At 50.2% G+C, this 13,362-nt stretch overlaps 1 protein-coding gene and 1 pseudogene across 1 annotated transcript in view; both read left to right on the forward strand.

Moving 5' to 3' along the window:
- The window catches only part of gpatch1 (G patch domain containing 1), an 89,626-nt gene that overhangs the window by 16,268 nt on the left and 59,996 nt on the right, over positions 1-13,362 (forward strand). Inside the window, exons 3-4 of the mRNA XM_072517753.1 lie at positions 1,723-1,808; positions 9,240-9,400. Coding sequence (XP_072373854.1) covers positions 1,723-1,808; positions 9,240-9,400 — 247 coding nt within the window. The remainder of the gene's footprint in view (positions 1-1,722; positions 1,809-9,239; positions 9,401-13,362) is intronic.
- Positions 3,257-3,969, forward strand: LOC140430312 (malignant T-cell-amplified sequence 1 pseudogene; annotated as a pseudogene).

A 13,362-nucleotide genomic window follows, 5' to 3' on the forward strand; every position in this document is an offset into this window, starting at 1 on the left:
CCCTCGTCTCGGATCCCGAGGGCAACGGGATCCATTCCCTAAACTTCTACACTGCCCTTTTCTCTCTGGACCGACCAGCGCGGATACTCCGTTCCGTGGGAAGGCGCCGGAATGCTTGATGCCCCCATCAGCCTGGGGAAGCTGACCGCCGCCCGACCCCCTCCCAAGGGGCAAGGCCCTGGGGCTGTGCATGCTGACTGTGGAGTTTTCGGGGAATTCTGGGACTTCCTGGGGACTGACTACATGAGGGTCCTGGGGGAGGGTATTGAGATCGTGGAGATGTCCCTTTTGTGCCGCAGAGCCATCTGCCCAAGAAGGGGGATCTCCGTCTGTTGAAAACTGGCGCTCGGTCTCGCCTCAGCACTGACTATAAAACTTTCACCAAGGCAATGTCTTGGCACTGTGCTGGACTGCATGACCCACCCTGGCCAGTCCTACAAGGTCCCCAGAGCATTTCTCTGAGTCTCTAGATTACTAGTTCAGAGATAATACCACTATGCCACTGCCCTCCTGAGACACTGGGCAGGACTGCTCAGAGTGCTGTCTTACAGGGGTTACGTTCTAGTCATTAAACCAGCTAATTGTCTCCATGTTGTGGTACTGGCTGGCCACTTTGACTCGTCCCCCTGAGTTTGCGCAAAAACGTCAAGAATGTTCGTACAATTGTACTGGGACAAAAGACTGCTCTGGGTCGCTGCTGAGGTTCTGAGTCTCCTGCCTAGGGAGGACGGTCAGGCGCTTGTGTGCCTCTACATACAGGTGGCAACCTTCCACCTTCAGACCCTGCAGTGCTACCTCTACATCGAAGGTGTGCCCTGGCGGCGTATTTTATCCACCAGCCTGAACTATGACGTGCAGCTCCAGTTCATAGACCTGAGGAGTTTTTGGAACTCCCTATAGGCACTGCCCATCTTTTACCAGGACCTATTCAAAGTCTGGAACAGGTTGCCTCGCGCCGGAGATAACCCCCCCTGGAGTAATGGCAGGAGCCAGTGCTCAGGAATCTGGACCACCATCAATACCACTTCAGGTGGCTGGCAGAGGGATGTGCTGTGGCTGCCAGGGTGACCTGGATCGGGATGTGTTGGGTGGTGGAGGAGTGGGCTGGATGACACCCCACAAATTAGCCGGGTGCCAGCTTGCCGCCAAAGCCACCTGTGACCTCAAAGTGGCCGTGCTCGGCCCTGATGGCACACGAGGACTAGAGGATGCCAAGTATCCGGTGGACTACCACCTAAGCGCACCCCTTGTGAGGAGGTCCCCAGTGGAGGTCCCTCTACGGAGGAGTCCTCCCCTTTAAAATCGGGGACCTGGGACGGGGAGGGTGTTGCATGCAGCAGTCCCATACAATCATGAATTGCATCGGTTCACGGACTCCCAAGGTACCTACACTTTTACATTTGTGGCCGGGTGTCCCTGGAGAGGGACCACGCAGAGTTTCCTGACACCCTTGAGGCCCAGTGGATACCACGGAGACTAAGACCATTTTTGAACATCTTGGTCATGTTTTAGTTTCATTTGATTTTGTTTCAGGCAGTGCCCCTTTAAACCACAGCAATGTGGCTGATCTGGAATGCCCTCTGGAATGGCTGAACAAGGCCCTCCGTTCAAGGGCAGTTGGTGATGGGAAACAAATGCTGCCAGAATAAATTTAGAAATGTGTTTTAGCCTGTGTGTGATGAAAGTTGGATTGAAGGTTTGACCCTGTTGCTGTGTCTGCAGGATGGGCGCCTTCAACATTCATATCTTCACGGCAGCAAAAGGCAGACAAACAGCTCTTCAGTCCAGAGCAATTCATGGATGAAGAGGTACGTTAAGAGTTTTGTTGATCTGACTGTAAAAACTTCTATAGGTATGTAAATATAAAAATATTGATCATTAATGTCGGCCCCTTACAGTCAGAAACGGGGAAATTCATAACGGGGAACAAATACGAAGGCAGGTTATTATTTGAATGGGTGTAAATTGAGAGAGGCGGATACTCAGCGAGACCTTGGTGTCCTCGTGCATCAGTCGCTGAAAGTAAGCGCGCAGGTACAGCAGGCAGTAAAGAAGGCAAATGGTATGTCGGCCTTCTTAGCGAGAGGATTTAAAGATACGAACAGAGATGTTTTTTGCATTTGTATAGGGCATTGGTGAGGCCACACCTGGAGTATTGTGGGCAGTTTTAGTGTCCTTATCTGAGGAAGGATGTTCTTGCTCTCGAGGGAGCGCAGCGAAGGTTTACCAGACTGATTCCTGGGATGGCGGGACTGTCATATGAGGAGCGAGTAAGTCGGTTTGGTTTAAATTCATAGGAGTTTAAAAAAAGTGAGAGGGGATCTCATTGAAACTTATAAAATTCGAACATGATTATTACATAGAATTACATAGAACATACAGTGCAGAAGGAGGCCATTCGGCCCATCGAGTCTGCACCGACCCACATTAATCCCTCACTTCCACCTCATCCCCGCAACCCAATAACCCCTCCCAACCCTTATGGACACTACGGGTAATTTAGCATGGCCAATCCACCTAACCTGCACGTCTTTGGACTGTGGGAGGAAACCGGAGCACCCGGAGGAAACCCACGCGGACACGGGGAGAACGTGCAAACTCCGCACAGACAGTGACCCAGCGGGGAATCGAACCTGGGACCCTGGCGCTGTGAAGCCACAGTGCTATCCACTTGTGCTACCGTGCTGATTAGACAGGGTAGATTCAGAAAGAATGTTCCTGATGGTGGGGTGTCCAGAACTAGGGGTCATAGTTTGAGGATAAGGGGTGAACCTTTTAGGACTGAGGTGAGGAGAAATGTCTTCACCCAGAGAGCGGGGAATCTGTGGAATTCACTCCCACAGAAAGTAGTTGAGGCCAAAATGTTGTGTCATTTCAAGAAGGAATTTGATATAGCTCTTGGGACTAAAGAGATCAAGGGATATGGGGGGGGAATGGCAGAGCAGGCTCGAAGGGCCGAATGGCCTGCTGCTTCTATTTTCTAGGTATGTTTCTATGTATTGCAGGTGGGTGGATGGACCAGAGCCATCTGGTACCAGAGCAACACAGTGCACAGATATGTGATGTTGAAGTAATGTGCACAGTATGCTCAGGAGTTCTGGAAAGGGGTGGTTCATGTTATATTTTGGAGAGAGTAGGACAGCATTCAGTTCCATTCAGTGCCTAGAGTGCAGCGTCTTGTGTCGGTGATCCGTAACGTCGCTTTTGTGGTCTCCCTGTCAACAGGCAGTACTGGAGAATGGCTATCCACGGTGTAGTTGGAGTTTCTGAGGCTGCACAATGTTTAAAAAATTTGATGAAAAGGAAAATGTTTCAAACTGCATCCAGCTGAAAACATCGGTTATTAAAGGCATTAAGAATCAGTTGGTGGATCAGTTTCCAGTAATTGAGCCATGGTTAAACCAAATCATGCCAAAGAAGGACCCTGTAAAAATAGTAAAATGCCATGAACATATAGAAATCCTGACTTAATGGAGAATTGTTGTTCTTCAGACAGAGGGAGGGACCTTTCTACCCCACCTTACGATTACTTCACAAATATCCCACTATCTTGCCACATCAACAGGTTGATAAAGGGGCCATCAAGTTTGTGCTCAGTGGGGCCAATATCATGTGCCCTGGTCTAGCTTCCCCTGGAGCTAAGCTTCACCCAGCTGACACTGACACTATAGTTGCTATAATGGCAGAAGGCAAGCAACATGCCCTCTCTGTGGGAGTTATGAAGATGCCAGCAGATAAAATTGAACAGGTCAACGAAGGTATTGGAATTGAGAACATGCATTACTTAAATGATGGTCTTTGGCCCATGAAGACATCCAAGTAACACAAATAGCAGCAATTTGAGAGATCTGTGAGAAGGGGAAAATGGACAGACCCAGCTGCAAGACACGCAGACGTTGGCAGTGTTGGAATTTAAGAGTTGTATTTTTTATTTTGCTTTGCGTAAAACCCAACACTTCGAGGTGGGGGGGAAGAAAATTATTTTGTGTTGCATCTGTCCTGGATTTATCTCGCCCTATTTAACCCTGTCCAAATTACAGAAGGATTGTAATCACATCAAAATATGCAGCAAAAACAATTGGCAACAACTTGACTTAAAATCAAGTATCACAATGTAGATGTATTTACCTTGTGCAGTGGGTTTGTACAAGCATGGCGCATAGTTAATTTCAAAATATATTCATTAAATTAATACCCAAGATAAAAAACATTTCAAAAAGAGAATGGCTATCCGCATGGAGGGAGGGATAGAGTTTGATCTTCAGGGCCCTCGCATTTTCCTTTAATCAACATCTATGTTTTACCTGTAGACTGACAGTTCTTAGAGCAGAGAGGGTCAAAGAAATATTTAATGGGTTGAAAATCATCAAGGGTTATCAAAGAGAAACTGGAAGGCAGGTCAATAAGCAGAGGACACAGATTCAAGGTGATTAGCAAAAGAATCAGAGGCAACATGAGTGAGAACTTTATTTATTCAGTGAGTAAAATTACTGTAGCAGCTACTTTTTATTAATCATTCATGGAATGTGGGCATCTCTGGCTAGGCCAGCATTTATTGTCCATTCCCAATTGTCTCCTCAAGGGCAATAAATACTGGCCCAGCCAGAGGTAACACATCCCAGGCATGAATAAAAACAAGTTGCTACAATCTGGAATCCATCGCATGAAAAAACAGTGGAAGATGATTCAATCATAACTTCCAAAAAGTAATTGAATGAAGGCTTGAAAAGCAGGGGAATGGGTCTAATTGGATAGATCTTTCAGAGAGCTGACGCAGGAATGATGGGGCTGGTTGGATAGATCTTTCAGAGCTGACGCAGGAATGATGGGGCTGATTGGATAGATCTTTCAGAGAGCTGACGCAGGAATGATGGGGCTGGTTGGATAGATCTTTCAGAGCTGACGCAGGAATGATGGGGCTGGTTGGATAGATCTTTCAGAGAGCTGACGCAGGAATGATGGGGCTGGTTGGATAGATCTTTCAGAGAGCTGACGCAGGAATGATGGGGCTGGTTGGATAGATCTTTCAGAGCTGACGCTGGAATGATGGGGCTGGTTGGATAGATCTTTCAGAGCTGACGCAGGAATGATGGGGCTGATTGGATAGATCTTTCAGAGCTGACGCAGGAATGATGGGGCTGGTTGGATAGATCTTTCAGAGAGCTGACGCAGGAATGATGGGGCTGGTTGGATAGATCTTTCAGAGCTGACGCAGGAATGATGGGGCTGGTTGGATAGATCTTTCAGAGCTGACGCAGGAATGATGGGGCTGATTGGATAGATCTTTCAGAGCTGACGCAGGAATGATGGGGCTGGTTGGATAGATCTTTCAGAGAGCTGACGCAGGAATGATGGGGCTGGTTGGATAGATCTTTCAGAGCTGACGCAGGAATGATGGGGCTGGTTGGATAGATCTTTCAGAGAGCTGACGCTGGAATGATGGGGCTGGTTGGATAGATCTTTCAGAGCTGACGCAGGAATGATGGGTCTAATTGGATAGATCTTTCAGAGAGCTGACGCAGGAATGATGGGGCTGGTTGGATAGATCTTTCAGAGAGCTGACGCAGGAATGATGGGGCTGGTTGGATAGATCTTTCAGAGAGCTGACGCAGGAATGATGGGGCTGGTTGGATAGATCTTTCAGAGCTGACGCAGGAATGATGGGGCTGGTTGGATAGATCTTTCAGAGCTGACGCAGGAATGATGGGGCTGATTGGATAGATCTTTCAGAGAGCTGACGCTGGAATGATGGGGCTGGTTGGATAGATCTTTCAGAGAGCTGACGCAGGAATGATGGGGCTGATTGGATAGATCTTTCAGAGCTGACACTGGAATGATGGGGCTGGTTGGATAGATCTTTCAGAGAGCTGACGCAGGAATGATGGGGCTGGTTGGATAGATCTTTCAGAGAGCTGACACTGGAATGATGGGGCTGGTTGGATAGATCTTTCAGAGCTGACGCAGGAATGATGGGGCTGGTTGGATAGATCTTTCAGAGCTGACGCAGGAATGATGGGGCTGGTTGGATAGATCTTTCAGAGAGCTGACGCTGGAATGATGGGGCTGGTTGGATAGATCTTTCAGAGCTGACGCAGGAATGATGGGTCTAATTGGATAGATCTTTCAGAGAGCTGACGCAGGAATGATGGGGCTGGTTGGATAGATCTTTCAGAGAGCTGACGCAGGAATGATGGGGCTGGTTGGATAGATCTTTCAGAGAGCTGACGCAGGAATGATGGGGCTGGTTGGATAGATCTTTCAGAGCTGACGCAGGAATGATGGGGCTGGTTGGATAGATCTTTCAGAGCTGACGCAGGAATGATGGGGCTGGTTGGATAGATCTTTCAGAGAGCTGACGCAGGAATGATGGGGCTGGTTGGATAGATCTTTCAGAGAGCTGACGCAGGAATGATGGGGCTGGTTGGATAGATCTTTCAGAGCTGACGCAGGAATGATGGGTCTAATTGGATAGATCTTTCAGAGAGCTGACGCAGGAATGATGGGGCTGATTGGATAGATCTTTCAGAGAGCTGACGCTGGAATGATGGGGCTGGTTGGATAGATCTTTCAGAGAGCTGATGCAGGAATGATGCGGCTGGTTGGATAGATCTTTCAGAGCTGACGCAGGAATGATGGGGCTGGTTGGATAGATCTTTCAGAGCTGACACTGGAATGATGGGGCTGGTTGGATAGATCTTTCAGAGCTGACGCAGGAATGATGGGGCTGGTTGGATAGATCTTTCAGAGAGCTGACACTGGAATGATGGGGCTGGTTGGATAGATCTTTCAGAGCTGACGCAGGAATGATGGGGCTGGTTGGATAGATCTTTCAGAGAGCTGACGCAGGAATGATGGGGCTGGTTGGATAGATCTTTCAGAGCTGACGCTGGAATGATGGGGCTGGTTGGATAGATCTTTCAGAGCTGACACTGGAATGATGGGGCTGGTTGGATAGATCTTTCAGAGCTGACGCAGGAATGATGGGGCTGGTTGGATAGATCTTTCAGAGAGCTGGCACTGGAATGATGGGGCTGGTTGGATAGATCTTTCAGAGCTGACGCAGGAATGATGGGGCTGGTTGGATAGATCTTTCAGAGCTGACGCTGGAATGATGGGGCTGGTTGGATAGATCTTTCAGAGAGCTGACGCAGGAATGATGGGGCTGGTTGGATAGATCTTTCAGAGCTGACGCAGGAATGATGGGGCTGGTTGGATAGATCTTTCAGAGAGCTGACACTGGAATGATGGGGCTGGTTGGATAGATCTTTCAGAGCTGACGCAGGAATGATGGGGCTGGTTGGATAGATCTTTCAGAGCTGACGCTGGAATGATGGGGCTGGTTGGATAGATCTTTCAGAGAGCTGACGCAGGAATGATGGGGCTGGTTGGATAGATCTTTCAGAGCTGACGCAGGAATGATGGGGCTGGTTGGATAGATCTTTCAGAGAGCTGACGCAGGAATGATGGGGCTGGTTGGATAGATCTTTCAGAGAGCTGACGCAGGAATGATGGGGCTGATTGGATAGATCTTTCAGAGCTGACGCAGGAATGATGGGGCTGGTTGGATAGATCTTTCAGAGCTGACGCAGGAATGATGGGGCTGATTGGATAGATCTTTCAGAGCTGACGCAGGAATGATGGGGCTGATTGGATAGATCTTTCAGAGCTGACGCAGGAATGATGGGGCTGGTTGGATAGATCTTTCAGAGCTGACGCAGGAATGATGGGGCTGGTTGGATAGATCTTTCAGAGCTGACGCAGGAATGATGGGGCTGGTTGGATAGATCTTTCAGAGAGCTGACACTGGAATGATGGGGCTGATTGGATAGATCTTTCAGAGAGCTGACGCAGGAATGATGGGGCTGGTTGGATAGATCTTTCAGAGAGCTGACACTGGAATGATGGGGCTGATTGGATAGATCTTTCAGAGAGCTGACGCAGGAATGATGGGGCTGGTTGGATAGATCTTTCAGAGAGCTGACGCAGGAATGATGGGGCTGGTTGGATAGATCTTTCAGAGAGCTGACGCAGGAATGATGGGGCTGGTTGGATAGATCTTTCAGAGCTGACACTGGAATGATGGGGCTGGTTGGATAGATCTTTCAGAGAGCTGACGCAGGAATGATGGGGCTGGTTGGATAGATCTTTCAGAGAGCTGACGCAGGAATGATGGGGCTGATTGGATAGATCTTTCAGAGAGCTGACGCAGGAATGATGGGGCTGGTTGGATAGATATTTCAGAGCTGACACTGGAATGATGGGGCTGGTTGGATAGATCTTTCAGAGCTGACGCAGGAATGATGGGGCTGGTTGGATAGATCTTTCAGAGCTGACGCAGGAATGATGGGGCTGGTTGGATAGATCTTTCAGAGAGCTGACGCTGGAATGATGGGGCTGGTTGGATAGATCTTTCAGAGCTGACGCAGGAATGATGGGGCTGGTTGGATAGATCTTTCAGAGCTGACGCAGGAATGATGGGGCTGGTTGGATAGATCTTTCAGAGCTGACGCAGGAATGATGGGGCTGGTTGGATAGATCTTTCAGAGAGCTGACGCAGGAATGATGGGGCTGATTGGATAGATCTTTCAGAGCTGACGCAGGAATGATGGGGCTGATTGGATAGATCTTTCAGAGCTGACGCAGGAATGATGGGGCTGATTGGATAGATCTTTCAGAGAGCTGACGCTGGAATGATGGGGCTGATTGGATAGATCTTTCAGAGAGCTGACGCAGGAATGATGGGGCTGGTTGGATAGATCTTTCAGAGCTGACGCTGGAATGATGGGGCTGATTGGATAGATCTTTCAGAGCTGACGCAGGAATGATGGGGCTGGTTGGATAGATCTTTCAGAGCTGACGCAGGAATGATGGGGCTGGTTGGATAGATCTTTCAGAGAGCTGACACTGGAATGATGGGGCTGGTTGGATAGATCTTTCAGAGAGCTGACGCAGGAATGATGGGGCTGGTTGGATAGATCTTTCAGAGCTGACGCAGGAATGATGGGGCTGATTGGATAGATCTTTCAGAGCTGACGCAGGAATGATGGGGCTGGTTGGATAGATCTTTCAGAGAGCTGACACTGGAATGATGGGGCTGGTTGGATAGATCTTTCAGAGCTGATGCAGGAATGATGGGGCTGGTTGGATAGATCTTTCAGAGAGCTGACGCAGGAATGATGGGGCTGATTGACCTTTTTGTGTGGTGCAAGATTCTATGATTTTTATTAATTTTTTTTCAGGATCTGAAGGAGCATGGAATTGCGCCAAAAGGAATAACAACAACAGATGACTTTGCCTCAAAGGCTAAAGACAAGATCCGGGAGAAGTCACGAGCTTTGGCAAGCGTGGCTGCTCCCATTCCTGGGGCCACTATCTTGGATGACATGATTTCTCCAGCAAAGTGAGAGAGGGAGTGATTAGGGGAGGGCGTTACTGTTGAATGCCAGACTGTACTAGCCTTGAGCATGCTGCCACACTGAATTAACTGTCCATACAGCAGAGGCTCTGTCTGTCTGGTGAAGAGGTCACTGCGGTTAGATAAACGGTCAAACTGCAGACAGTCCAGTTGTGTGTGGCAATGGGGAGGTTCGGAGGCCTGGGGTGTGTGGGGACGCTGGAGTAGATATAAAACTAAGTTTCCTGTCTGGGTGACAGCCACATGATTAAAGCACCTGCCCAAACTAAACATTTCATCATGAGGGAGAGAACTTTCTTTCTTTTATTTATCTGTTTATTTCTATACAATTCACGTACAATACAAATAACCACAGCCTTTATGACAATTGTAAGATTCAAATACATCGGTACAAATGGATTGTTGTTATACATTTGTGTGGGGTGGGGAGAGTGTAAGCATTTGCTCCCCGAGGCAGAGAGAGAGAGAGAGAGAGAGAGATACACAGGTCATGATGTAAATGCCGGAAAGCTGAATCCTCACGTTAGACACAGATCATTACAGTTAGTTATCGTGAGCTTACACATTGACAGTGACAAAGTGCTGATTCAAAAAAGGTGAGCAGGAAGGATGAGTATTGAGAGCATAAAAAGAGTGAATAATTTAAGACACCAATGGTCAGATATTTGTTACTTTGCTCTTCGGTTTGTTCCCTTCATTGGGTTTAGTGGGCTGCACGGTAGCACAGTGGTTAGCACAAGTTGCTTCACAGCTCCAGGGTCCCAGGTTCGATTCCTGTCTTGGGTCACTTTCTCCCCGTGTCTGCGTGGGTTTCCTCCGGGTGCTCCGGCTTCCTCCCACAGTCCAAAGATGTGCAGGTTAGGTGGATTGGCCATGATAAATTGCCCTTGATGATTAAAAAGGTTCGGTGGGGTTACGGGGCTAGGGTAGAGGTGTGGGCTTGGGTAGGGTGCTCTTTCCAAGGGCTGGTGCATACTCGATGGGCCGAATGGCCTCCTTCTGCACTGTAAATTCTATGTTTCAGCTTTTGCCCCTGGTTCCATGAAGTGACTGCTGCTCTCTGCTGGCTGAATTGTAAGGTTATTCTGTTTTCTGTGCGCACCCATGAGATGGGTGAAATTGAGGGTTATTTTGGAGAGGATACTTTTGTCTCCCAACACCCACATGGGCTAACTTTGCAGCAGACATTACCAAACAGTGATCAGGAGCAGGAACCATGTTTGATTTCCCCTTTCCCTATCTGGCAGCAGAGGACATCGAAAGGAAGAAATAGGAACAGAATGAGACCATTTAAACTCTAAAACCTGTACCACTGTTCAATGAAACCAAAGCTGATCTGTGACCTAACTTCACATACTCCATATCCCTTAAATGGAGGGTTAGGGTTAAGTGTGAGGCCATGCACTTTGGTAGGAGGAATCAAAAGGCAGTTATTGTCTTGATGGAGAGACTGCAGGTGAGTGAAGTGCAGAGGGATCGAGGTGTTCTAGTGCATGAATCACAAAAAGCTAGCAGGCAGGTCCACAAGTAGTCAAGGCAGCAAACGGCATTTTGGCCTTTATTGCAAAGGAGTTGGAGTTTAAAAATAGGGAGGTTTTGTTACAATTGTACAGGTGGGGCATCACCTGGAATACTGCGTACAGTTTGGTTCCCGTACCTAAAAAAGGAGACAGTTCAAAGGAGATTCACCAGGCTAATTCCTGGGATGAGCAGGTTGTCCTAACGAGAGACTAAATAGTCTGGGTCTGTATTCCTTGCCGTTTCGAAGAGTGAGGGGTGACCTTATTCAAACATAAGATCCTGAGGGGGCTGACAGATAGATGATGAGATGTTTTCACCAGTGGGAGAGTCTCGAACAAGGGACATAGTTACAAGATGAAGGACCGGTCACTTAAAACTGAGGTGCGTAAAGATTTGTTCTCACAGAGGGTGGGGAATCTCTGGAATTCCCATCCGCGGAGGGAGGGGAATCTCTGGAATTCTCTGTCCCGGAGGGAGGGGAATCTCTGGAATTCTCTATCCCGGAGGGTGAGGAACCTCAGGAATTCTCATCCCCGGAGCATGGGGAATCTCTGGAATTCTCTGTCCCGGAGGGTGGGGAATCTCTGGAATTCTCTGCCCCGGAGGGAGGGGAATCTCTGGAATTCTCTGTCCCGGAGTGTGGGGAATCTCTGTAATTCTCTGTCCCGGAGGGTGGGGAATCTCTGGAATTCTCTATCCCGGAGGGTGGGGAATCTCTGGAATTCTCTGTCCCGGAGGGAGGTGAATCTCTGGAATTCTCTGCCCCGGAGGGTGGGGAATCTCTGGAATTCTCTATCCCGGAGGGTGGGGAATCTCTGGAATTCTCTGTCCCGGAGGGTGGGGAATCTCTGGAATTCTCTGCCCCGGAGGGTGGGGAATCTCTGGAATTCTCTGTCCCGGAGGGAGGGGAATCTCTGGAATTCTCTGTCCCGGAGGGTGGGGACTCTCTGGAATTCTCTGTCCCGGAGGGTGGGGAATCATAATCAAAGATCCCTCCCACCCGGTTTATTCACTCTTCCCACTTCTTCCATCGGGCAGGAGATACAGAAGTCTGAGAACACGCACGAACAGACTCAAAAACAGCTTCTTCCCCACTGTCACCAGACTCCTAAATGACCCTCTTATGGACTGACCTCATTAACACTACACCCTGTATGCTTCATCCGATGCCGGTGCTTATGTAGTTACATTGTATATGTTGTGTTGCCCTATTATGTATTTTCTTTTATTCCCTTTTCTTTTCACGTACTTAATGATCTGTTGAGCTGCTCGCAGAAAAATACTTTTCACTGTACCTCGGTACACGTGACAATAAACAAATCCAATCCAATCTCTGGAATTCTCTGTCCCGGAGGGAGGGGAATCTCTGGAATTCTCTGTCCCGGAGGGAGGTGGAGGCTGGATCATTAGAAGTGTTTAAAGTGGAGGTGGATAAATATTTGATAGATCGAGGAATAGAGGGCTCGGGCGAAATGGCCCAGAGCAGGGGGTCCAGAGCAGGGGGTGTGGCCGGTTCTGGTCAGGGGGCGAGGCCGGCCCTGGTCAGGGGGCGAGGCCGGCCCTGGTCAGGGGGCGAGGCCGGCCCTGGTCAGGGGGCGAGGCCGGCCCTGGTCAGGGGGCGAGGCCGGCCCTGGTCAGGGGGCGAGGCCGGCCCAGGTCAGGGGGCGAGGCCGGCCCAGGTCAGGGGGCGAGGCCGGCCCAGGTCAGGGGGCGAGGCCGGCCCAGGTCAGGGGGCGAGGCCGGCCCTGGTCAGGGGGCGAGGCCGGCCCTGGTCAGGGGGCGAGGCCGGCCCTGGTCAGGGGGCGAGGCCGGCCCTGGTCAGGGGGCGAGGCCGGCCCAGGTCAGGGGGCGAGGCCGGCCCAGGTCAGGGGGCGAGGCCGGCCCTGGTCAGGGGGCGAGGCCGGCCCTGGTCAGGGGGCGAGGCCGGCCCTGGTCAGGGGGCGAGGCCGGCCCTGGTCAGGGGGCGAGGCCGGCCCAGGTCAGGGGGCGAGGCCGGCCCAGGTCAGGGGGCGAGGCCGGCCCAGGTCAGGGGGCGAGGCCGGCCCAGGTCAGGGGGCGAGGCCGGCGCAGGTCAGGGGGCGAGGCCACCACTGAGCAGCCAGAATCGTATTGAATGGCAGGGCAGGCGGGAAGGGCTGGTGGCCGACTCCTGCTTCTGTTTCTTGTGTTCCTGTGAAGTCTCCCTGACCTTCCCGATGTGTCTGTGGGGATCATTTGTGTTTATTGTGGGGGTGGGGGGTGCAGGATGTCTCTTGGTCACTCAATGTGTCCCCCAAGGGGTGACTGTAAAGCTTGATCAGAAAAGCCCACATCACTGACATTCGGCATGTTCCTCTGCAGCTGAGGTCTGAGTGATTTATGTTTGAAAGTTCTCGAGCTGGAACAGCACTGGAGGATGGTCCATTGCAGCAGGGCAGAGAGCTGGA

Source organism: Scyliorhinus torazame, chromosome 10 (assembly GCF_047496885.1).
Source record: "Scyliorhinus torazame isolate Kashiwa2021f chromosome 10, sScyTor2.1, whole genome shotgun sequence".
Classification (NCBI taxonomy): domain Eukaryota; kingdom Metazoa; phylum Chordata; class Chondrichthyes; order Carcharhiniformes; family Scyliorhinidae; genus Scyliorhinus; species Scyliorhinus torazame.